The 26,578-nt window shown below is 36.0% G+C and overlaps 1 protein-coding gene across 3 annotated transcripts in view; it reads right to left on the bottom strand.

Annotated features, from left to right (window-relative positions):
• UNC80 (unc-80 homolog, NALCN channel complex subunit) overlaps positions 1 to 26,578 on the bottom strand; it is a 247,081-nt gene that overhangs the window by 140,954 nt on the left and 79,549 nt on the right. For all 3 annotated transcript variants that reach the window (XM_060015561.1, XM_060015559.1, XM_060015560.1), the window contains exons 22-23: positions 21,532 to 21,704; positions 712 to 924 (exon numbers count right to left, since the gene is read on the bottom strand). In XM_060015561.1, coding sequence (XP_059871544.1) covers positions 712 to 924; positions 21,532 to 21,704 — 386 coding nt within the window. The remainder of the gene's footprint in view (positions 1 to 711; positions 925 to 21,531; positions 21,705 to 26,578) is intronic.

A 26,578-nucleotide genomic window follows, 5' to 3' on the forward strand; every position in this document is an offset into this window, starting at 1 on the left:
ACTGGCAGTGTGTAGGATGGGTCAGATGAGGGGAGATTGTGGGAGGAGACTAAATAGGAAAATACTTTCGTCATATAGATGAGAAGTAATGAAGTTCTGACCTAAAAGGGCATCAGTGACATGGAAGAGGTGGAATCAATAAGAAAAGAAGGTTTGGAATATGTTCAAGGCTGTCATCTTAGATGATGGTGGTACTATCAATAAGAATAGAAAATTCAAGAAGGGTTGCAGATGGGGGTGTGTTTAAATGGAGAGAAGGGTTTTATTTTGGTCAGACTGAGTTTCAGGACATTGAGTGAATGCCTCCGAAGTACAGCTGGCGATGCCGGTCGCGGATGCAAAGAGTGCTATGGATAGAGAAGTGTGTGCCCCTGGCATACAGCTAACAGTTGAAAATACAGGAATAAATGTAATCCTGGTGCAGAATATACAGGAAGAAATTATAAGAGATGCTGAGAATGTTTACATTTATAGGAAGGAAAGAGGCAGAGGACCAGGAAAAGAGACAGAAGAGATAATAATGTCTAACTTTGTCGATTTACTGGGAAGATTAAATGAATTACATTTATTTTCCCCTGATATGTTCTGTTCAGTGCCTGGTACATAACGGATACTCAATAAACTGTCTCCCAAACAAATGAAGAAACATAAACACAAAACTTCTATCACTTCACTCAGCCTAATTTTTATAGAAGAAAATCAAAAGCTCACGTCTCCCCATTGGTAGAAGAGCTTGGCAGCGTTCCACTGCAGCTTCTGGTTCCGCTTGTTGCCCACAATGGGAGACCGTCCCCTGGAAAGGCCTTTCTTGGTGATATTCACATGATGCCCTTTCATCCACTCTGGCCAGTTGCCACGGTTGCAGCGGTAAACAAAACGGGCACATTCCAGGAACAGCGCTGCTCTGGCTACTACAGGCGCTTCCTGAGTAGGGTTGTTAAGGAAAGAGTAATGTAGGATTAACAAACAATGAAGTTGAACTTAAATTGAAATACTATGTACTCTTAGTTTATTTTCGCCTCCGTATTTTGACTTAGTTTAGCCATATTTCCCAGGGTAGTGTTAGCATGGTTACAATAGTAGTGGGAAATCTGGGAAATGAATCCATGAAGGCAAATTTGGGTATTGAAAAATTAGACATTTTAAGTAGGTTTCTGAGTTTAGTTTTCTCCTTTTGGAGAATATCCAGTAATTTCATGACTCTTTGCATATTTCAGAGACAGCTGGGATTTAAGTGTGAAATAATTTTTAATCAGAAGGTTTTAAATACGATGCTTTTTTTAAACCTAAAATTAACATGATGCAAACACATATTCAATTTCTAGAACTAGTCGTATGTTAACCAAGGGTGTCAGTAGGGATTTTGTTATGTAGGACCATCCACAAGCTCCAAGCAAGTGCAACTGCTCCCTCGTTTTGGCTAGTAAGAAAAGGAAGAGCTTACTACATTAGGCTGAGTTGTGAGAGAAAACAGAGAATAAAATGGGGCCTGAAATGGAAAACAGACAAACAAACAAATAAATAAATAAATTAGACTGAGTTAGTCTCTTTCCCCAGTTTTTCATAAACAGACCAAATTCTGCTCAAATAGGCATGGTTTCAATTGAAAATGTTTGACAAAGAGGAAACTGCTTAATTGATAAATGAAAAATAGAGCATTTGTTCAGGAAAATAAAAATATGGCTCCATCTTGTCAAGACGTGCTTGAAAAAATAAAAGAAACAGCTTTTAGTTGATACCCAGAAACTGGTAAGAGTGAGATATCTACCGAATTCTTTATAAGCCAAAAAACAAAAAATGATAATAATAAGGGAAGGCGTGTGAAGTTTCCCATAGGTCAACAGGTCACAAAAAGTACATACGTCAAAAATTCATTCGTGCCAGTTAAAAAAATATACATCACAATATTAGCTATCACCTCAGTTACCTAATAACCATAGGTTGCTTAGTAAGCACATGTTTTCAAATGGAAACCGTTTTCATCATTCAAGCAATAGCATTCTTAACAATCCATCGATCCATAATGTTAAAATAGGGGCTAATATACAGAGAATATCCATATGTGCCAAATTGTAATTATCATAACAACCCTGTGAAACAATATCTTCATTTTAATATTTTTTTAAAATGAGATATAATTTTTCCACTATTATATAGCTGGGAAGAAATCGACACAGGATTCAATCTCAGGTCTCTCTCATGCCCAGATCTGTACTAGTTCCTCTTTGGTATCTACATTGTCTTAATTTATACTCATATAAGCCTTGGGAAAAGATGATTTCTAGAATGCATGTAGAAAGTCACTGTTTACAAATGGGACAATTGGGACTTCCCTGGCGGTCCAGTAGTTAAGGCTCCGTGCTCCCAATGTAGTGGGTGCAGGTTCGATCCCTGGTTGCAAACTAAGATCCCACAGGCCGTGCGGCACAGCCAAAAAATTAAAAAAAACAAAAGAGACAATAATGTCATATAATGTTATTTACTAAAACACAAATGTATAATCACATCATTTTCCCATTTAAAATATATTATAGGTTCAATCTACCTCAGTCATCAATGAATAAAGATAACTGACATTCGTTATTTGGTTCACCTCTCTCTCTATCCCCATCTCAAGTGCTCTGTGGTCCAATTATGTCAAACTGGTTAGCCTCCCAGATATGACATCTCATACGTTTCCATGTGTTGTTTCCATGACTTGCAGAGCCTTTAAGCCCCTTTTCCATCTGGCAAATTCCCACTTTAAGCTTCAGTTTAGTTACCTCCTCCAAGAAGCCTTCCTTAATCCCTTCGTTCTTCAGGCAGAGTTGGCTACTTCATACTGTGGAGTACCACACTATCTCAAATACCCTGGATGATTCAAGTAAGTTAGCCCATTAAGCATTTTCTCATTGTCTAAAACTTAAATGAAACCATCAAGAATTCTAATAACAAATTTATTTATGTTGGGACTTAATTTTACAAAGCATATGTTGTATTGCCATGACAAAGTTAATCTATGTGAAAAAGCAAAATACAAGATAAACACAATGGTGAGACTCTATCATTAATAAAAGATGGACACTGATGATGAGAAACTATCATCAACTGCGTCGGTGCCAAGACTTGGCAGCAGGTCACAGGGATAGAAAGACTTCAGATTGCAAAGGGTCAGATGACTTTCTGTATCAAACCTATCATTACTGTGGTGCCATAATATACCGACTAAATATCTATACTCTCTTCTTGTATTAAATATTCATTTTACTAAACATCTCAGATATGCTAATCTGCATCTGGAAAAGGCTGGAACATCTATCTCTAAAAAACGAATGCCAGTCTGGAGGGCAAGGCGAGTGATGCAAATTTATTTTTAGCCTGTCACATTTTGACACATTTCCAATAAAAAACAATGGGATTCATTGCTTTATGATGGGAAGACAGAAACAACACTGCTGGAATAGCATTATGTTATGAACCCTGGCTCCTTCATGATGAACAAGGGTAGAACTTAACCTAACTCAAATGTATGGGACAGAGGTGGGTGTTTTTTTTTTCTTTTAATTGCTCTTAACTATTAGATGGCACTGAGAGGACTAACGGAAGATGAATAAAAAACCCAAATTGTGCTATGTAAGGTTTCCTATGTCGATTGGCTTGCCTTCTTTAGAAAATATGTTTTTATTTGGTTAGGAAGCTCAAGGCATTTTGAATGAAAAGAGATTTTAATTCTCTGCTCTGAAAAGCTTCTTATGATAAAACCCAGACATCATCAGTTATCGGCCCTAAGAAATCCTAATCTAAGTTGGGAAATAGAATTGAGATCATTATCAAAATAATTCCCATTAATTAACCATACAGCACAACATTAAAGGGAGGGTTGGTTATTATCTGATAAATTTGATCCATGTAAATTGGATCAAACCCAGTAACTTTTGGAAATGTCACTGTTCGAATTAAGGGATGATGACATAGCGTGACTTAAATATTGCCTTCTTATTATAAGCCTCATAAACCTGGTAGGTGCAAGCACACTTGGGATGGCACTGAGTACTACCAATTTCTGGGATATTGTAGTGTGTATGTTACTGTACAGAAAACAGAGGATACTGCTGTGGTACAAAGCTAAGTACTCAACTATGAATCCTAGTAGAAGATACTTAGCAACAAGTATCAACTTCACAGTGTGTGTGGAAGAGTATTCAAGGCAGTCTAGTGTGGGTGTGGCTATGGGGAATTATTTTCCTTATAAGTTCCTTTCAAAGTGTAAGTTAGAAAGTATTGATTTTAGGAGCAGGGTTATAGAATAACTTAGACAAAGGATTCTTCCTGGACTTAAAGGAAATTCAATTTTCCCTCTTTTGATGGAGCTTACCTCTTATGGCTCAGTGCAATCTGAAGAAGCAGTGAAAAATGGAGGCGTGACAGAATGGATAGGGATGAATTCACATCACAGAGAAAGACAGCACAAATGGAGAAAAATGAATCAGAAGGATGCTTCTGATTGAATGAATCAGAAGGATGCGTGGATGAAAAGAACCACAGAGTATCAGAGGCATAGTTAAAAGTGAACATCTAAACAAAATTTGATACCATTGGTATACCAATTTTGCTGGTGGTCCTAAATGAAAAGTAGGCATATTTAAATTCTTTTTTATTAATATGTCTGCCAGATCACCTTTTTATGTTCCATAACACCACAGAGTGGCTTCAATTCCATTATGTCATAACTTCATAGTTCCCAGACAAGCAAGAATCAATTTTAACTAGGAAGATAAAATGTTAGGTTGAACCTTATGGAATTTCTAAGTTTGAAGGTCAAAAATAGTAGAATATCATCAATTTCATATGGTTCAGTTTTATATAAGGTGTTCTCTGCAATGGCTACAGAGCTGTCTAGTTAAAATTAGAAAATGTCATGCATTATGCAGCATGGATTTCTCTAACATTCTACAGCTAGAAAACTTCAAGCATCAAGCTAATTTTCCTTGACTTCCTTTGGCATTTTCCTGTGTTTTATAAGATCGTTATGTATATTGAATGTTTCCTTTATGAAAGTAAAGAAGAGAACTAGAATACTAATTCAAACAGCTGTGCTTTATTTTGCCTGGGGACCTAGAAAATATTGTTACCAAGATATGATGGTTAATTGAAGGTTATAACTGCAATACATTCCTTTCCCTGAAGGACTGTATCTAAACTTATTATGTGAGAAGAAACACTGACTGATCCTGAAAACTCGTAACACAGGACAGGAACTAACTGGTTTTAAAAAGTGAATATTTTACGGTGGTCCCTGGGGAATTACATACTATTTGTATTGCCTTACAATAAAATATAAAGCTCTTGCTGGTGCAAGATACCTATTTATTTAAAAACACTGGGAATAAGCAGTTATTGTGGTTCTTCGTGTACACTGGAACCTCATTTGCTAGAGGGCATGTGCTTGTGACTCAGTATTTATTACTTAGCTTGTACTGAATTCTCTGCCTGACTGAGATCATTAAGCAATTGACAGGCTGTCTCTGTCCCTGCCCCTTTCTGCAGTAGCTGAGGGCAACAGAAATGATTCAGATGTCAGGCTAGAGGCAGGCATTATTGTTTAGTACACAGTCTGGTGGGGTAGTCATTTTAACACTTACTCAGATCATGCTAATATCTTGGGTAAGTGTTTTAAAAACCAAATGAGGACTCCTGTTTCTGACAATATGATAGATTAGGTGTGAAGACAAATATCTTTTGGTTTAGACACCTAAAAATGCTAGATAAAATACCCCAATTTTTTTCATTTTGTTTTTGCTTTTGTTTCTAACATGAGATGATAGACCATTGGAGAGCAGAAATTACAAGAAAGTACAATTCTGGGGTGAAGGTAGGGAGAAAGGTGTGAACTAGTGTAGGAATATATGTCCCAAGGGTTTCTACTGACTATGGCAAGACCAGAGTATGGGTTTTCAATGGGCCACAAATTAAATGTTTGGGTCCAAAGTGGAGTGTGAGATCAGGCCATACACTCCTATATAAAGCCAATATCCCATGTGTGTGTCACTTTTACTGCATGAAAAATAAAATGATCTACCCCACAGAAATAAGCCTGCATGACTAGTCTTGGCTCTGGGTAGAAAAGGAAAAAAAGAAAAAGTCTTAAATGAGAACTTCTAATCAAAATTCCACATTTTCATATAAGTTTGGACTAGAACGGGCACTACTTTTATGCTCCTTGCACCCAAAAAGTAGTTAAAAAATGATCTTATACATGTAAAAGTATGAGATTAGATCACTCCCTAACAGCATACACAAAAATAAGCTCAAAATGGATTAAAGACCTAAATGTAAGGCCAGAAACTATCAAACTCTTAGAGGAAAACATAGGCAGAACACTGTATGACATAAATCACAGCAAGATCCTTTCTAACCCACCTCCTAGAGTAATGGAAACAAAAATAAAAATAAACAAATGGGACATAATGAAACTTCAAAGCTTTTGCACAGCAAAGGAAACCATAAACAAGACCAAAAGACAACCCTCAGAATGGGAGAAAATATTTGCAAATGAAGCAACTGACAAAGGATTAAGCTCCAAAATTTATAAGCAGCTCATGCAGCTCAATAACAAAAAAACAAACAACCCAATCCAAAAATGGGCAGAAGACCTAAATACACATTTCTCCAAAGAAGATATACAGACTGCCAACAAACACATGAAAGAATGCTCAACATCATTAATCATTAGAGAAATACAAATCAAAACTACAATGAGATATCATCTCACACCAGTCAGAATGGCCATCATCAAAAAATCTAGAAACAATAAATGCTGGAGAGGATGTGGAGAAAAGGGAAGCCTCTTGCACTGCTGGTGGGAATGTGAATTGGTACAGCCACTGTGGAGAACAGTATGGAGGTTCCTTAAAAAACTACAAATAGAACTACCATATGACCCAGCAATCCCACTACTGGGCATATACCCTGAGAAAACCAAAATTCAAAAAGAGTCATGTACCAAAATGTTCATTGCAGCTCTATTTACAATAGCCTGGAGATGGAAACAACCTAAGTGCCCATCATCAGATGAATGGATAAAGAAGATGTGGCACATATATACAATGGAATATTACTCAGCCATAAAAAGAAACGAAATTGAGCTATTTGTAATGAGGTGGATAGACCTAGAGTCTGTCATACAGAGTGAAGTAAGTCAGAAAGAAAAAGACAAATACCGTATGCTAACACATATATATGGAATTTAAGAGGAAAAAAAAAATGTCATGAAGAACCTAGGGGTAAGACAGGAATAAAGACACAGACCTACTGGAAAACGGACTTGAGGATATGGGGAGGGGGAAGGGTGAGCTGTGACAGGACGAGAGAGAGTCATGGACATATACACACTAACAAACGTAAGGTAGATAGCTAATGGGAAGCAGCCGCATAGCACAGGGAGATCAGCTCGGTGCTTTGTGACCGCCTGGAGGGGTGGGATAGGGAGGGTGGGAGGGAGGGAGACGCAAGAGGGAAGAGATATGGGAACATATGTATATGTATAACTGATTCACTTTGTTATAAAGCAGAAACTAACACACCATTGTAAAGCAATTATACCCCAATAAAGATGTTAAAAAAAAAAATGATCTTAGGTTGGTGATATTTCGAGGTGCCTGAGGAAAAGAAATGGAAAGCCTCTCTGGAGGAATACTTTAAATTAGTGCTTCTCAAATCTTCAAACTTGAGTATGCATAAGAGTCACTTGAGTATGCATAAGAGAATACGGTTAAAATAGATTCTTTGGGCCCACCCTCAGAGATTCTGATGCAGATGTTGCAGGGCCTGGAAATCTGCATTTCTAACATACCCACAGATGTTGCTAAAACTGCTGGTCCACTGAATAACACTGCTTCTAACACAGGTCTTAAAGAATCAGCACAGATAAAGTTTCAAGGAGTTAAGCTTATTAAAAACATGTTTTAAAAAATTCACCATGAGTCAGAGTAGGAAGAAACAGCAAAGTGTAGAATCAGACCCTTTACAAAGACTGTGGCTGTAGGAATCATAATGTATCAAATACATCTACAGATTAATGTGGGTATTGAAAGTAGAAGGAATTAGGTTATCAAAGTTGACCATGTAGTTTTAAAACAAGAAATAGAACTTTTACAAATAAAAAAATGTAGTACTTGAAATTTAAAACTCAATGGACAGATTCAAACAAAAATTAGATCAGTTTTTTTCACCTTCAGCATTATTGGCCGTTTTGGCCAGATAATTCTTTTTTGTGAAGTGTGCACTATGTATTATGAGATGTTTATCAGAATCTTTATTAACTACCAACTAGATGCAAATAGCAATTCCCAAGTCATGACAACCAAAAATTCCTCCAAACATTGCCAAATGCCCCCTGGTGGGCAAAGTTACCCCTGGTTAAGAACCATGAAATTAGACACAGCTGAAAAAAGAAAAAGTGAAATGGAAGAGAATTAGGCAGAATACAGCATAGAAAGAGATGAAGAAATGAAAAATATGAAAGAAGTTGTCAAAAACAGAGGATAAACTGAGAAGCTCTATCATGCATCTTTTCAGTTTATAGAAGGAAAAATTAGAGAAAATGTGAAAGACACAATCTTTGAAGAAATAGCAGTTGGAAAACTTCCAGAATAGACATAATATGCCAATTACATGATTCACAGACTTAATGAAATATGAAATATAGGCTAGAAACTTTTTAGTGAAAGTGCAAAAGATCAATAATAAAGAGAAGATCAACAATAAAAGCATCTGGGAGAAGGAATTGGGGGAGACACATTACCTATAAAAGAATGTCAATTAAGCCAGAAGAGAAGGGGATAATATCTTTGAAGTACAGAAAGAAAATGTTAGCCTATGATTCTAATTCTATCAAAAGTATCTTTCAAGAATGAAGCCAAAATAAAGACATTTTCAATTAACTGTAGCTGAGAGAGCTACTGCCAGTTGATCATCACCGAAGAAGTGTCTGAAAGCTTTCCTTCAGGAAGATATAGATCTTAGAAAGGAATGTCTGAGATGCAAGGAAAACTAGTGAGCAAAGACTATGCTAAGCTTTTGGGCAAATTTAAAAACCATCTTCCTAACAATCAATAAAAGTAATGTCTACTTTATCAATGTTAAAACAAAAATAAGAGAGAACTAAATCTTGAACAATAATTGGGGTTAAAACCCTCTATAGTCTTTTACTGTTTGAAAGAAAAGTAAAGATATTCATTAAATTTAGACTTTGTTGAGTTAAATATGCATGCAATTTTTAAAAATATAAATAGAATAATTTTAAAGCTAATAAAGAAAAATGAATAAAACAAAGCTAAACCAAACCAAAGCAAGAGAAATAAAACAAAATTCAACACTATTTGAAAGATGGCATGAAATAATGAATATACAATGAAATAATGAAAATGAAAAAATGAAATAAAGAAACATATACAATGAAATAATGAAACATATACAATGAAATGATGAAAAATGTGGTAAGTAGGCAGAAGAAGACAGAAGTGAATCTATATAAGTAATCATAATCTGTGCAAATGTGCTAAATTTTCTAGGGAAAAAAAGGTCACTAAAATGTTATAAAAATTCAAATACTTGCTTTTTACAAGACACATATCTAAAACACAAAGATGTAGAAAAGTTGAAAGGAAAGGACTGGCAAAAAGACCAGACCAATGCTAATAAAACTGTTTCAGCTGTATTATTATCAAAGAAAAATATATCTTATATATGCTAGAAATAAACTGGGTCACTAGATAGTGATAAAAGGTTCATAGCACCAGATACTTGTCATACTTCTAAACGATCTGCCTCTAAATCAATAAAACAGAAATTGCTGGAACTACAAAATAAATGGACAAGGTTGTCATCATAGAGGAGATTTTAACACAACTTAGTGTTTGACAGATCAAGTAGTGAGGGGTAAAAATAAGAATATAGAAGACTTGAATATGAAACACTGCACCCTGATGGACCTAGAGGGTATTATGCTAAGTGAAATAAGTTAGACGGAAAAATCTGTATGATTTTACTGATATGTGGAATCTAAAAAACAAAAAAATGAACAAACAAAGCAAAATAGACTCACAGATACAGAGAATAAGCTAGTGGTTGCCAGAGGTGGGGATGGGAGGTTGAGGGGGGAACAGGGTTTGGGTAAAATAGGTGAAGGGCATTAAAAGTTTCATACTTCCAGTTATAAAATAAATAAGTCACTGGGATATAATATACAGTATAGGGAATACAGTCAATAATATTATAATAACTTTGTATGACAAAGTTGACAGATAGTTACTAGACTTACCGTGATCAATTCATAATGTATATAAATGCCAAATCACTGTGTTGTACACCTGAAATTAATATAATATTGTATGTCAACTATACTTCAATTAAAAAAAAAAGGAAAGAAAAGCCTCTGTGTTGTGCCCAACAACTGGAGAATGCACATTCTTTTCAACTACACATAGAACATTTACAAAAATTAATAATGCTCTAGTTCATGAAGCAAGTTTAAATTAATTCCAAAGAATCAGTATCTGAAAATGAAGTTAGAAATCAATAACAAATGGATACCTAACAAAACTCTGAAATTTATAAAACTGAAACACACACACTCATACATATATACATAACCCATGGAAAAGGAAACCATTAAGTAAATTAAAAAGGACTTAAAAATAAATTGTAACATAAATACTACTTATCAAAATTTATGACATAATTGAAAGAGTACTTAGAGGGAAATGAATAGGTAAATGCTCAGTTTTTGAACAGAAAAAATAAAAGTATGAGCTAAGCAATCAACTAACAAGGTAAAATAATAATACAATGAATTCAAAGCAAGAAGGAAGAAAGAATAAAAATAAGGGCAGGATATACTCAATATTGTAATAACCTATAAGGGAAAAGAATCTGAAAAAGAATATTATACGTATATGTGTATTTATAACTGAATCACTTTGCTGTACACCTAAAACTACCACAACACTGTAAATCAACTATACTTCAATAAAAACAATAATAAGGGCAGGAATTAATGAATTAGAGAACGAGATACAATAGAGAGAATCTCTATTGTACCATTAAAAAAGACTAATGAAATTGACAAATATCTGGCAAGCCTAATCAAGAAAAGAAAAGGAAATAATTTTAGGAATAAAAACAGAAAAAATAATTACAGATGCTGCAAAGATCAAAAACTAATAAGAAAATGTTATGATCAATTTTAATCCAACAAATATGAAAATGCAGGTAAAACTGACAAATTGCTAAAAAGATTAAAATTACTTAAATGTACTCAAAGAAATAGAACTTTTGAATTATCAGTTCAGATCTGAATTTCAATTTGAATTTTAATTATATCTAAATTTATCTGTGGACTCAATGTAATTCCAAGAATAAATCAAAATATTTTCATAGAAACTGACAAGCTAATTATAAAATTTACATGGAAGAGTAAGGAGCCAAGAACAACCTAGGTGATGTTCAAAGTTCAAGCTATTAAGACAGAGTAGATTAACTCAGAGCACACATGGAATGCAACAGAAAAAAAACTCAGACTTACACCCATGCATGCATAGAAACCTGACACATGATTAAGATGGTTGTTGCACATTGGATAATAAAGTATGAATTAATCAATATATTATGCTAGAATATTTTTTTCATGTGAAAAGAAAAGAAAGAAAAAAAATCCTGTTTTATACACACAATAAATTCTAGTTAAAGACCTAAATGTGAAATGCAGACTTTAAAATTTTTAGAGGAAAATTTAATATGTATTTATTACTACCTTGGGATTTCTTTGAAAAGACATAAAAATGCTAACCACTAAAGAAAATTTTTATAAATTAAATTACATTAAAAATTTCATTAACATACAGCGTAAGGAAACAAAACAAAATGATATATTCTCTAGGGATACAAGCTCATGTGGTAAAATAAAGCAAGCACAGGGAAGAGTAAAACAAAGTTTAAGACAGCAGTGTCTTCTAGGAGGTAGGGGTGAGTAATTAGGGAAGGAGATACAGGGGACTTTAAAGAAAGTGGAAACGTCCTATTTTTTAAGATATGTGGTGGATATGTGACATTCAAATTTTTTCTTTAAACTCTACATATTCATGATATACATCCTTTTTATGTTACATTTCATAGAATGTTTTCAAACATTCAGTATAGGAATACCACTAGAATAAAGTGAATAATTTGACCATTTAGTTTTGGTTATTACTGGATTATTTCAACTTTCCTTATGATTCAAAACAGGACACAATATTATTTTGCTTTGATAGTTCCTAGTCTGCATATATTCCTAACTCCTTGAAAAAAGCTAATATCCATTCATCACCAAGTAGTTTTATGATGGTAAACCCCAATGTGGATTACATGTGTTGCAGTGAACCTGAAAGTATGACTATATGGTAACCAAATGTTTCATTTTCCTCAAGAGTTCTAGTTTATGTCTAACTGGTATAATTATTGATAGCACTCCATTTCACTCTCAAAAGTGTCCCAATTTGGATAAAAATTATATAACCAGTCCTCCTAAAACTATCTATTTATGAAGCTATTATAATTCAACATGAATTAGGTTTTCTCTATCCACAGACTAAGGAGAAAACTATGATCCCATTGACTCTTATATTCATGAAACTGTTCCTAAAGCAAACTGACATTATGTGTTATTTATGCTAATAAATTACCAGTAAATTAGAAATCACTATGTCTGTATATGTTATATATTCAACTGGGTAAAAAAGGATAGATAATTTCACCTGAAATATACATAAAATAGACAGAAGTGCCTTTTATTTGAACTATTTTTGTGCTTGTAGATTATATGAACCTAAAGATAAAATGAGTCCTTTATAAAACGTATCTTTTTAAAAATACCTTACCGTTGCATTTATTAAATTTACACTAAAGAGGAAGAGTGTGAGGAGGAGCTGTGCTGGACTAAAAACGGATCCAATTATCCCTTTGTAGTCATAGCAATAATGACAAGAGGACTGTTTAAAACAAAAACCTTCAGATTGGCAAGACTTTGAACATTGACACTTCTAGTACTTCTTTCATTTAATAATACTTTTTAATTCTGAAGAAAATTGGAAACTTGAAAACAATCACATATAAATTCTATGATGAAGGCAACGAAACAATGAAAACTGTTCCGAAATAAAATTACATCATAATGTAAACACTGTATTTAAGCTGCACTTAAAAAAATGAATGCGACATCCAACAAAAGCAAACAATAAAAGAGAGATGGGAGAAAGTGAAGGACTGGAAAGTGATGATGAACTGAAGACATTCATTTTCCCCTCCTCTCCCAAATGCTATCTGATGAAATGGTAGAATCTATACCTATGTATAAATCTGTATATCTGTACCTATATCTGCATCTGCATATCTATCTGACATCTATATCTATCTATCTGTCACCAGTCTATCCATCGGTATCATTTATATCTACATCTATATATATTTCTATATTCGTATTTCTATCTCTCTATATTTATACACACACATATATGTATATGACTAAAACCACAAATGCACTGGAAAACATATAGAATATAATTTTTAAAATATCTTTATTGGAATATAATTGCTTTACAGTGTTGTGTTAGTTTCTGCTGTATAACAAAGTGAATCAGCTATATGTATACATATATCCCCACATCCCCTCCCTCTTGCGTCTCCCTCCCACTCTCCCTATCCCACCCTCTAGGTGGTCACAAAGCACTGAGCTGATCTCCCTATGCGATGCAGCTGCTTCGCACTAGCCATCTATTTTACAGTTGGTAGTGTATATATGTCACTGTTACTCTCTCACTTCATCCCAGCTTACCCTTCCCCCTCCCCGTGACCTCAAGTCCATTCTCTATGTCTACGTCTTTACTCCTGCCCTGCCACTAGGTTCATCTACCTTTTTTTTTAGATTCCATATATATGCGTTAGCATATGGGATTTGTTTTTCTCTTTCTGACTTACTTCACTCTGTATGACAGACTCTATGTCCATCCACCTCACTATAAATAACTCAATTTCATTTCTTTTTATGGCTGAGTAATATTCCATTGTATATATGTGCCACATCTTCTTTATCCATTCATGTTGATGGACATTTAGGTTGCTTCCATGGTCTGGCTGTTGTATACAGTGCTGCAATGAACGTTGAGTACGTCTCTTTTTTTCCGGTACGTGGGCCTCTCACTGTTGTGGTCTCTCCCGTTGTGGAGCACAGGCTCTGGACGCGCAGGCTCAGCAGCCATGGCTCACGAGCCCAGCTGCTCCCCGGCATGTGGGATCTTCCCGGACCAGGGCACGAACCTGTGTCCCCTGCATCGGCAGGCGGACTCTCAACCACTGTGCCACCAGGGAAGCCCACATGTCTCTTTTTGAATTATGGTTTTCTCAGGCTATTTGGGGTCTTTTGTGCTTCCATACGAATTGTAAAATTTTTTGTTCTATTTCTGTGAAGAATGCCATTGGTAGTTTGATAGGTATTGCCTTGAATCTGTAGATTGCTTTGGGTAGTATAGTCATTTTCACAATACTGGTTCTTCCAATACAAGAACATGGTATGTTTCTCCATCTGTTTATGTCATCTTTGATTTCTTTCATCAGTGTCTTACAGTTTTCTGAGTACAGTCTTTCGCCTCCTTAGGCAGGTTTATTCCTAGTTATTTTATTCTTTTTGTTACAATGGTGAATGGGATTGTTTCCTTAATTTCTCTTTCTGATCTTTTGTTGGTGGTGTATAGGAATGCCAGATATTTCTGTGCATTAATTTTGTATCCTGCAACCTTACCAAATTCATTGATTAGTTCTAGTAGTTTTCTGGTGGCATCTTTAGTATTTTCTATGTATAGTATCATGTCATCTGCAAACAGTGACAGTTTTACTTCTTCTTTTCCAATTTGTATTCCTTTATTTCTTTTTCTTCTCTGATTGCCATGGCTAGGACTTCCAAAACTATTTTGAATAAGAGTGGCGAGAGTGGACATCCTTGTCTTGTTCCTGATCTTAGTGGAAATGCTTTCAATTTTTCACCGTTGTGTATGACGTTTGCTGTGGGTTTGTCATATATGGCCTTTATTATGTTGAGGTATGTTCCCTCTATGCCCATTTTCTGGAGAGTTTTTATCATAAATGAATGTTGAATTTTGTCAAAAGTTTTTTTGGCATCTATTGAGCTGATCATATGTTCTTTATTCCTTAATTTGTTAATATGGTTTATCACATCGATTGATTTGCATATATTGAAGAATCCTTGCATCCCTGGGATAAACCCCACTTGATCATGGTGTATGATCCTTTTAATATGTTGTTAGATTCTGTTAGCTAGTATTTTGTTCAGGATTTTTGCATGTATGTTCATCAGTGATATTGATCTATAATTTCCTTTTTTTGTGATATCTTTTTCTGGCTTTGGTATCAGGGTGATGGTGGCCTACAATCAAGATTACTCTACCCAGCAAGGATCTCATTCAGATTTAACAGAGAAATCAAAAGCTTTTCAGAGAAGCAAAAGATAAGAGAATTCAGCACCACCAAACCAGCTTTACAACAAATGCTAAAGAAACTTCTCTAGGTAGGAAACATAAAAGAAAAAGATCCACAAAAACAAACCCAAAACAATTAAGAAAAGGGTAATAGGAACATACATGTTGATAATAACCTTGAATGTGAATGGATTAAATGGCATAACCAAAAGACACAGACTGGCTGAATGGATACAAAAATAAGACCCATATATATGCTGTCTACAAGAGAACCTCTTCAGACCTAGGGATACATACAGATTGAAGGTGAATTGATGGAAAAAGATATTCCACGCAAATGGAAATCAAAAGAAAGCTGGAATAGCAATACTCATAGCAGATAAAATAGACTTTAAACTAAAGACTGTTACAAGAGATAAGGAAGGGCACTACATAATGATCAAGGGATCAATCCAAGAAGAAGATATAACAATTATAAATGTTTATGCACCCAACATAGGAGCACCTCAATACATAAGGCAAATGCTAACAACAATGAAAGGGGAAATCAACAGTAACACAATAATAGTAGGGGACTTTAACACCCCACTTACACCAATGGATAGATCATCCAAACAGAAAATAAATAAGGAAACACAGTCTCTAAATGACACAATAGACCAGATAGATTTAATTGATATTTATAGGACATGCCACATGCCACACTTTCTGCTCAAGTGCACATGGAACATTCTCCAGGATAGATCACATCTTGGGTCACAAATCAAGCCTTGGAAAATTTAAGAAAATTGCAATCGTATCAAGCATGCTTTCTGACCACAACACTATGAGATTGGAAATCAATTACAGGAAAAAAAAAACTGTAAAAAACACAGATACATGGAAGTTAAACACTGTGCTACTAAATAACCAAGAGATCACTGAAGAAATCAAAGTAGAAATAAAAAAATACATAGAAACAAATGACAATGAAAACATGATGACCCAAAACCTATGGGATGCAACAAAAGCAGTTCTAAGAGGGAAGTTTATAGCATTTCAATCTCACCTCAAGAAACAAGAAAAATCTCAAATAAAAAATCTAAACTTACAGCTAAAGCAACTAGAGAAAGAACAAAAAAACCCAAATTCAGTAGAAGGAAAGAAATCATAAAAATCAGAGCAGAATGAAAGAGAAATGAAGAAAACAACAGCAAAGATCCATAAAACTAAAATCTGGTTCTTTGAGAAGATAAACAAAATTGATAAACCCTTAGCCAGACTCATCAAGAAAAAAAGGGAGAGGATACAAATCAATAAAATTAGAAATGAAAAAGGAGAAATCACAACTGATACCACAGAAATACAAAGGATTATAAAAGACTACTACAAATAACTATATGCCAATAAAGTGGACAACCACGAAGAAATGGACAAATTCTTGGAAAGGTACAATTTTCCCAGACTGAACCAGAAAGAATTAGAAAACATAAACAGACCTATCACAAGTAATAAAATTGAAACTGTAATTAAAATCTTCCAACAAACAAAAGTCCAGGATCAGATGGCCTCACAGATGAATTCTATCAAACATTTAGAGAAGAGCTAACACTGATCCTTCTCAAACTCTACCAAAAAATTGCAGAGGGAGGAACACTCCCAAATTCATTCTAGAACATATTTAAAAGTGAAGCATTTCTGAAAGTCAGGAAGCAGATGAGATCAGATATTAAGTGAAACCAAACACAGAGGATACAAAAGTTAATAATACATTTAATAGAAGACAACTTGTGAATGTTAGAGTAATCTCAAGGGTCTCCTAACCCAAAGAGACAGGTATGAACAACTGCAATTGCCACACTTGCACAATGATGGTAAAAACAGGATGTTACTATGATTTAAACATATTGGACATGCAGCTATATTTTCCTTCCTCTCAGTTCTCTTGCCAGTATTCACCAGTGACTTCAATTCCTTCACTTTTCTGTACCTGAGAAACTGAAGTTGAATGTACCCTCATTTGGGGACCATGTCCTGGCTTAACTCTTCTCTCTTATATCAACAAATAAGACAATGAATGTGAAGGTGCTTAATTAACTATGACATACAATGAAAATGTTACTTTTGTTATCTTCTACCACCACCTCTCTCACCACTGCCGCCACCACCACACCACCACCATGACTACCATCACCACCAACATTACCACCACCATGAGTACCACCACCACCATCACCACCTATCGCTTTTTTTTCAACCAACCAGGTCTACCTAGATTCTGTCTCTGTTTCCTTTAAACCGTGACTGATTCTGACCTCTGGACACTCCTTGGCCTTGACCTAGAATCAAAGATTCTCAGATATGAAAGAAACTCATACTAACCACCCCCTTCTTGAGTCTCCTTGTACTTCCCCATTGAGTCCAGTGTAGTGACAAAGAGCTAATTACTTCTCAATGTATCTACTTTATCACTGGACATCTATAGTGATCAGAAAATGCTTCTTTACTTTGAAGCTTGAAGACACCACTTATAAGTATCAAACCCCCTTTATTTTATTTATTGCCATGAGATTAATAAGATTGAGAAGGTCAAGCAGGGCCAGAGTTGGTCCAACAGAAAGGGAAGGAAGGAGAATCTAGTGATCTGGTAACTACCTGGCCATAGTCTTATTTGGAGGAAGTAAAATAAATTTTAAATGTTTTCTGGAATTCAGCCCTGAAATAAATCTCCTTGAAAACTCTAAGCATTATAGCAGCTGGAAATCATATAGGTATAGAACCATCTGATGAGAGGGAATGAAATTCCAGCATCCAAGAGACTGATTATTTTAAGAAGAATATTGATGAATACTTTTATAATCTCCATTCAGAAGCCAGTATTAATTTGTTTGATTGGGATTTTTTTTTTAAAGAACCTATTGATAACACGATTTTATTTATTACTTTAAAATATATTTATTTATTTATTTTTGGCTGCTTTGGGTCTTCATTGCTGCATGTGGGCTTTCTCTAGCTGCAGCAAGCAGGAGCTACTTTTTGTTGCAGTGCACGGGCTTCTCATTGCGGTAGCTTCCCTTGTTGCAGAGCACAGGCTCTAGGTGCACGGGCTTCAGTAGTTGTGGCTTGCAGGCTCTAGAGCACAGGCTCAGTAGTTGTGGTGAACGGGCTTAGTTGTTCCAGGGCATGTGGGATCTTCCTGGACCAGGGCTCAAACCCATGTCCCCTGAATTGGCAGGAGGATTCTTAACCACTGTGCCATCAGGGAAAGCCCTTGACTGGGATTATTTTTTAAACTTTCAAATGTATCACTCTCTTTGTGACAAGCCTCCTGTTTCTCCCATGGCCACATATCTTATAAAGCTTAAAAGCTTTTTATGTAGGAAGCAGTTATTCCTTCTGTTTTTACACCATCAATGATAATAAAATCATTCCAACTACTTTATTAAAGAGTCTCTCTTTGCCAATGATAATACATTGAGATTGTGTTATTTCCATTTTTTGTTTCATGGGTGGGTTTTGGGGGAGTTCATGAACCTTCTGATATTACAGGCTGAATTTTGTCTGTAAGTGTAATTCTCTCCATAGCTCTCCATAGCTTTCATTCAGTTCTTAAAGAGTTTATGTCTCCAAAATGTTAAGAATCACTGGTTTAGTGGGTGAATGTGTAGTGTGAATCTTTAAAGTTGAAAATCTCCTATATGTTCCTATTATAAATTCATCATGTATTCACATGACCTTTTTTTTAAAAAATGATTCAATTGCTTTTGGACCATTAGAAATCATTTGCCATCTTCCTTATTATGGAGACCATATATATTTAAGTACATTTTCAGTGTATCAAGAGACACTCTTTCCGATTTACCTAAATAACTTTTTTTTTTTTTCAGAGAAAGTATACGGTATTGCCAAAAGAGTCCTGAATAGAATCAGAAGGTTCTTCTCTGAGCCCAGTTTTCACTTCAACTGGCTTATATGACCTTGAGCAAAGTCACCTTAGCTCTTGGGGCTTTTGTTCTCTCATGTGGAAAATGCGTGAATGAAAAGAGTGGCTTGGAGTCCAGTACGTGATATGCATTCATGTGGAGACTTCACTCAGGATCTCTGAAAGAGTTGTGGGTGTGGGGCTGAGGCTTTCCAGAAGAGGGAAGGACAATCCATTCTCTATGTCATCAGGTGCTTATTTTACTGACAGTTGTCCAAATGCTATTATCCTATCATTGTCCAATTTGTATGGGCACCCATGCCTCTATCTTTCTCTTTCAACAGTAACTTGAAGTAACATGATTCATTATTATCATTTTCCTTACACTCAGACAGTTGCTGGTGAAATTTGATGTCTCACTTGTCTAAAAATTTTCCAAAGTATCTGTGACTTTAGGATTGAAACAAAGATGGACATAATAGTACATCTGGAACACTGTAGCATAAACTACCCATAAAGTTCTAATGCACCATAGTTATTGTGTATTTAACCATTGTTCAACTAGTTTGTGTCATCTTCACTTTCTTAATCACATTTAAACTATCAGGTTTAAAATACAGAATTTCTTATTTTTTTACATTTTAAAGTTCCTATAGTGATCTCACATAATTTTTTAATGAGAGAGTCAACATGGTATTGTACCAAATATAAGGTCTGTTCTAATCTGGCTCTATCCTTTCCTGGCTTTGAACCCTGGCCAGTTGGTGATTAAGAAGAACCATGCATGACTCATAAGAGTGACAGGCTGGTTTCCTCTCTCCCACTTAGAAAACAAGAAATTGGCTCTCTGCCTTGTCAGCTCTCTTGCTTTAGACAGGCATCTCATTGTTCTTTAATTGTTTGATTGCCACCTGCCTCAGCTCTCCTGGAGACCTGTGACTTTCTACATTTTACAGTCATGATAGCATATATCAGTACACATTAAACACTTTGGAATTAAAAAAAAATACTTTCAAAGACCAATGTCCAGGAATCAGAAACTGACTGAAAAATCTTAAATAACCACAGGTCATGATTCTGGGTGATTACAGTGGTATTTGCATTTTCAGCTTAAGTGAAGCTACATACCTTGCTGGTCACTAAATATCGTGAGAGCAAAAGCTATTAATGTCACAGAAAAATGTCATGAATTCTATTAAATGGTTTGGACTATTTTCCAAGGTAAAATATGAGTGGCCAGTGGTTACATATTCATGTGTTATAAAAAGGGATCATTTGCAGGCAGGCTAAAGGGTTTTTGTTGTAAAAATGTCTATTTTAGTTTTTCTTCTTAAAATGTGAATACAGAAAACTTTTACTTCTTGATATTTACTTGGAATTTTGTACCCAATATTTATATAGCATATGAAGAATTTATTAAACCAGAAGATAAATAAAGGAAATTGGAAGATTGTGTTCAAAACTCATATCTGGGTCTCGTTTATTTGACAAAAATACTTTCTAAACAAGATCCACATTATACTCTTGAATCTCTTACATGTGTATAAGGCTACACAATGTTCAAGGTACTTCTGTGCAATTAATTTCAATTGATCCTTGCTTCATATTTTCACTCAATTAATATGCAATTAAATCAAGACAGAGTTTAAAGGACTAATACATGACAGACATGACTAATAATGTAATAATAATAACGACCTACTTTATTGAGCAACTGCTATATTTCAGGCATTATGATGAGGACTTTACATCTAATATCTCATTTAATCCTCACACTAACCCTAGGAGGTAGGCATAATATTATTATTACTCTTAATCTCATTTTACAGGGTTTAGCTAATAAATGTCAGAGTGATTTTAACCCAGGCAGTCTCATTCCAGAATCCTCATATACTGTTAATCATGATGCTGTACAGAATATATTTACTAAGATTTTTTTCCCCTTTCTTTTCTTCTTTCACCTTACTACCTTTTACCCTCCTCTTGCCACTAATGCTGAGGAAAAAAAAAAGACCAAAAACGTAACCCCATAGTCAGGCTTTGGAGTAGGGATTCATGCTTTCCTCCATTAGTAGAATTAACTGGAATGGGATACAGGGTGAGAAAATTCTTCCAACAACTTACAAGATCCAAGGCGGCTGCCAAGATCGATGCATCAGGAATTGTCCCTGGCTCACAGCAGTTTAACAGAAACTGAAAGCGCTTCATGCCTTGTCGGATTGCTCCAAGATTCACCACGTTTTTGCTTTTTCCGCCATCTTGGTTGGAAGACAGATGGTCGTCAAAACTGTGGCAACCTGTAGGGGTTTTCCCATGTTGGAGGAATGAAGGAGAGAGAGTGTAATGGTTGTAGATTAAAAAAGAGCTTTGAAGTTTCAACAATGCATTTTCTATAGTGTTGGCCTAAGAACTTTTTCCTGAACTACACTTCCCTCCTCTCTATCTAATGCTTGATTTGGACACCTTGACTTTTAGGAATCTGATGACACATAGCATATGTTAATAAGGGGTCTTATATAACTATTTTAATATAGGGTCTGATCCATAGAGAACAGACTTGTGGTTGCCAAGGGGGAGGGGTGGGTGAGGGAGGGATGGATTGGGAGTTAGGGATTAGCAGATGCAAACTATTATATATAGAATGGATAAACAACAAGGTCCTACTGTATAGCACAGGGAACTATATTCAATATCCTGTGATAAACCATAATGGAAAAGAATGTGAAAAACAATGTACATATATATACGTATGTATATATATATATGTATATATATGTATGAATGCATATATATATGAATCACTTTGCTGTATAGCAGAAATAACACAACATTGTAAATCAACTATGCAGCAATAAATTTTAAAAATTAAAAATTAAAAAAAATAGATAAATATAGGGTCTGATCATTTTGCTTTCAGGTCTCTTCTCTAATACTGCTAAGAGGATTATTTAAGATGATTCTGCCTGTCACTAACTTCTGTTTTTATGGAAGATGCGAAATCACTGTGCAATTTCAGATCTGTTACAAAAAACTGATATCAAAGACAGTATCTTGATATCTTAGTTACAATGCAAAGAATCACTGATTATTAGAGTTGTAAAGGACTTGAGAGGTTGGTCATTTAATGCCAGGATTTCCAAACCTGCCTGTGCATCAGAATTACCTGAACAGTTTTTGAATCTTATTCAGAAGTTCAGAACCAGAGTCTCTGAAAGAGGAGTGTAAGAATGTGTGCTCTGTAAAGCCTCACAGATGATAAGGATGCAGCCAGCCTGACCCCACACGGTGGTCAGAGGTTTAGGAACCACTGACTCATCCTCTCTTATTTTTCCATAGTTAAACTGCATACGGATGAGAATCAGTCTAGAGCTTCTTAAAATGCAGACTATCAGATCTCATCGCTAGAGATATGGATTCCATAGGTCTGCAGGCTATGTATATTTTTAACAAACATGCCACATGATTTTAATACAGAAAGTCTAAGGATCACACATTAAGGAAGAATAATACAAAGCATTTTTTTCATTTCTTTTAACCCCATGTACGTTTTTAAAAACCTAAGTATCTCATAGCTTTTCTATAGCTTCTAGTATATATATATATATATATATACACACACACACATATATGTATATATATGTATATATATATACTTAGTTTATCTTATATAAGGCTATAATATTGAATATAGTTTTAAACACCAAGCCCAAATTACTTCCCATAACTCTGAAATGTACTTTCAGCACCTAAGAATATACCCCCTGATTCAGTGCTTGGCTTAATGTGTGCTGACACCATTTGCGATGTTGCCAACTCTAGGTCCTCACTAAGTCACAGATCCCATTACAAGAAACGGCTTTCTCACCTCTTCTGTCAAAAATACCTTGATACCTCCCACCCACTGCCCCACTTTCCCACTTGCTGCCTCAACACAAAAAAAGTGGCCCCACGTAGCCTTTGCTCTCAACTGAGGTGCCCTATACGCAAGCAGGTCATGATTGGTGGTTGCAGATGTACGGTAAATAATCTGTTCCTATTAATAAACACTAATGTTCACAAATTTGCATTTAAAAATCAGATCCAGAGTTGGATGTACCCCTTTAATAACTTGCATTCTTTGTAAATAAAAGGGCGATATTTACAATTATGAGCTTGGTTTACCATGAAAGTATGTACTCGTGGAAAGAGGTGAGCACCTGTTCTTTTAGAAAACACATCCTTTGGAAGCAGTTCAAGCTTGGGGAAAAGATTCCTTTGGACTTTATTACCACAAGATAAAAAATTATGGCATGGGGCTTGAACCAAGATGGTGGAGTAGAAAGATGTGCTCTCACTCCCTCTTGTGAGAACACCAGAATCACAACGAGCTGCTGGACAATAATCGACAGGAAGACACTGGAACTCACCAAAAAAGGTACCCCACATCCAAAGGCAAAGGAGAAACCACAATGAGACGATAAGAGGAGCACAATCACAGCAAAATCAAATCCCAGAATCGCTGGGGGGTGACTCACAGACTGGAGAACACTTATACCACAGAAGTCCACCCAATGCAGTGAACGTTCTGAGCCCCACATCAGGCTTCCCAACCTGGGGGTCCGGCAATGGGAGGAGGAATTCCTAGAGAATCAGACTTTGAAACCTAGTGGAATATGATTGCAGAACTTCAACAGGATTGGGGGAAACAGAGGCTCCACTCTTGCAGGGCACACATAAAGTAGTGTGAGCATCAGGACCCAGGGGAAGGAGCAGTGACCCCATAGGAGACTGAACCAGACATACCTGCTAGTGTTGGAGGGTCTCCTGCAGAGGTGGGGGGTGGCTGTGGCTCACCGTGGGGACAAGAACACTGGCAGCAGAATTTCTGGAAAGTACTCCTTGGTGTGAGCCCTCCAAGAGTCTGCCATTAGCCCTACCAAAGAGCCCAGGTAGGCTCCAGTGTTGGGTTGCCTCAGGCCAAACAACCAACAGGGAGGGAACCCAGCCCCACCCATCAGCAGACAAGCGGATTAAAGTTTTACTGTGCTCTGCCCACCAGAGCAACAGCCAGCTTTACCCACCACCAGTCCCTCCCATCAGGAAACTTGCACAAGCCTCTTAGACAGTCTCATCCACCAGAGAGCAGACAGCAGAAGCAAGAAGAACTACAATCCTGCAGCCTGCAGCCTGTGGAACAAAAACCACATTCACAGAAAGACAGACAAGATGAAAAGGCAGAGGGCTACGTACCAGATGAAAGAACAAGATAAAACCCCAGAAAAACAACTAAATAAAGTGGAGATAGGCAACCTTCCAGAAAAAGAATTCAGAATAATGATAGTGAAAATGATCCAGGACCTCAGACAAACAATGGAGGCAAAGATTGAGAAGATGCAAGAAATGTTTAACAAAAACCTAGAAGAATTAAAGAACAAACAGAGATGAACAATACAATAACTGAAATGAAAACTACACTAGAAGGAATGAATAGCAGAATAACTGAGGCAGAAGAACTGATAAGTGACCTGGAAGACAGAAAGGTTGAATTCACTGCTGCAGAACAGAATAAAGAAAAAAGAATGAAAAGAAATGAAGACAACCTAAGAGACCTCTGGGACAACATTAAATGCAACAACATTTGCATTATAAGGGTCCCAGAAGGAGAAGAGAGACAGAAAGGACCCAAGAAAATATTTGAAGAGATTATAGTCGAAAACTTCCCTAACATGGGAAGCGAAAAAGCCACCCAAGTCCAGGAAGTGCAGCGAGTCTCATACAGGATAAACGCAAGGAGAAACATGCCAAGACACACAGTAATAAAACTGGCAAAAATTAAAGACAAAGAAAAATTATTGAAAGCAGAAAGGGAAAAATGACAAATAACATACAAGGAAACTCCCATAAGGTTAACAGCTGATTTCTCAGCAGAAACTCTACAAGCCAGAAGGTAAAGTGATGAAAGGGAAGAACCTACAACCAAGATTACTCTACCCGACAAGGATCTCATTCAGATTCGATGGAGAAATCAAAAGCTTTACAGACAAGCAAAAGCTAAGAGAATTCAGCACCACCAAACCAGCCCTACAACAAATGCTAAAGTAACTTCTCTAAGTGGGAAACACAAGAGAAGAAAAGGACCTACAAAAACAAACCCAAAACAATTAAGAAAATGGTCATAGGAACATACATATAGATAATTACCTTAAACGTGAATGGATTAAATGCTCCAACCAAAAGACACAGACTTGCTGAATGGATACAAAAACAAGACTCATATATATGCTGTCTACAAGAGACCCACTTCAGACCTAGGGATATATACAGACTGAAAGTGAGGGGATGGAAAAAGATATTCCATGCAAATGGAAATCAAAAGGAAGCTGGAGTAGCAATACTCATATCAGATAAAATAGACTTTAAAATAAAGAATGTTAGGGCTTCCCTGGTGGCGCAGTGGTTGAGAGTCCACCTGCCAATACAGGGGACATGGGTTCGTGCCCTGCTCTGGGAAGATCCCACATGCTGCGGAGTGGCTAGACCCATGAGCCATGGCCACTAAGCCTGCACATACGGAGGCTGTGCTCCACAACAGGAGAGGCCACAACACTGAGAGGCCCACGTACTGCAAGAAAATAAATAAATAAAGAACGTTACAAGAGACAAGGAAGGACACTACATAATGATCAAGAGATCAATCCAAGAAGAAGATATAGCAATTATAAATATATATGCACCCAATACAGGAGCACCTCAATACATAAGGCAACTGCTAACAGCTGTAAAAGAGGAAATCGACAGTAACACAATAATAGTGGGGGACTTTAACACCTCACTTACACCAATGGACAGATAATCCAAAATGAAAATAAATAAGGAAACAGAAGCTTTAATAGACACAATAAACCAGATAGATTTAATTGATATTTATAGGACATTCCATCCAAAAACAGCAGATTACACTTTCTTCTCAAGTGTGCACGGAACGTTCTCCAGGATAGATCACATCTTGGGTCACAAATCAAGCCTCAGTAAATTTAAGAAAACTGAAATCATATCAAGCATCTTTTCTGACCACGACACTATGAAACTAGGTATCAATTACAGGGGAAAAAACGTAAAAAACACAAACACATGGAGGCTAAACAATACATTACCAAATAACCAAGAGATCACTGAAGAAATCAAAAAATAC

The sequence above is a fragment of the Delphinus delphis genome, chromosome 7, assembly GCF_949987515.2.
Source record: "Delphinus delphis chromosome 7, mDelDel1.2, whole genome shotgun sequence".
Lineage (NCBI taxonomy): Eukaryota > Metazoa > Chordata > Mammalia > Artiodactyla > Delphinidae > Delphinus > Delphinus delphis.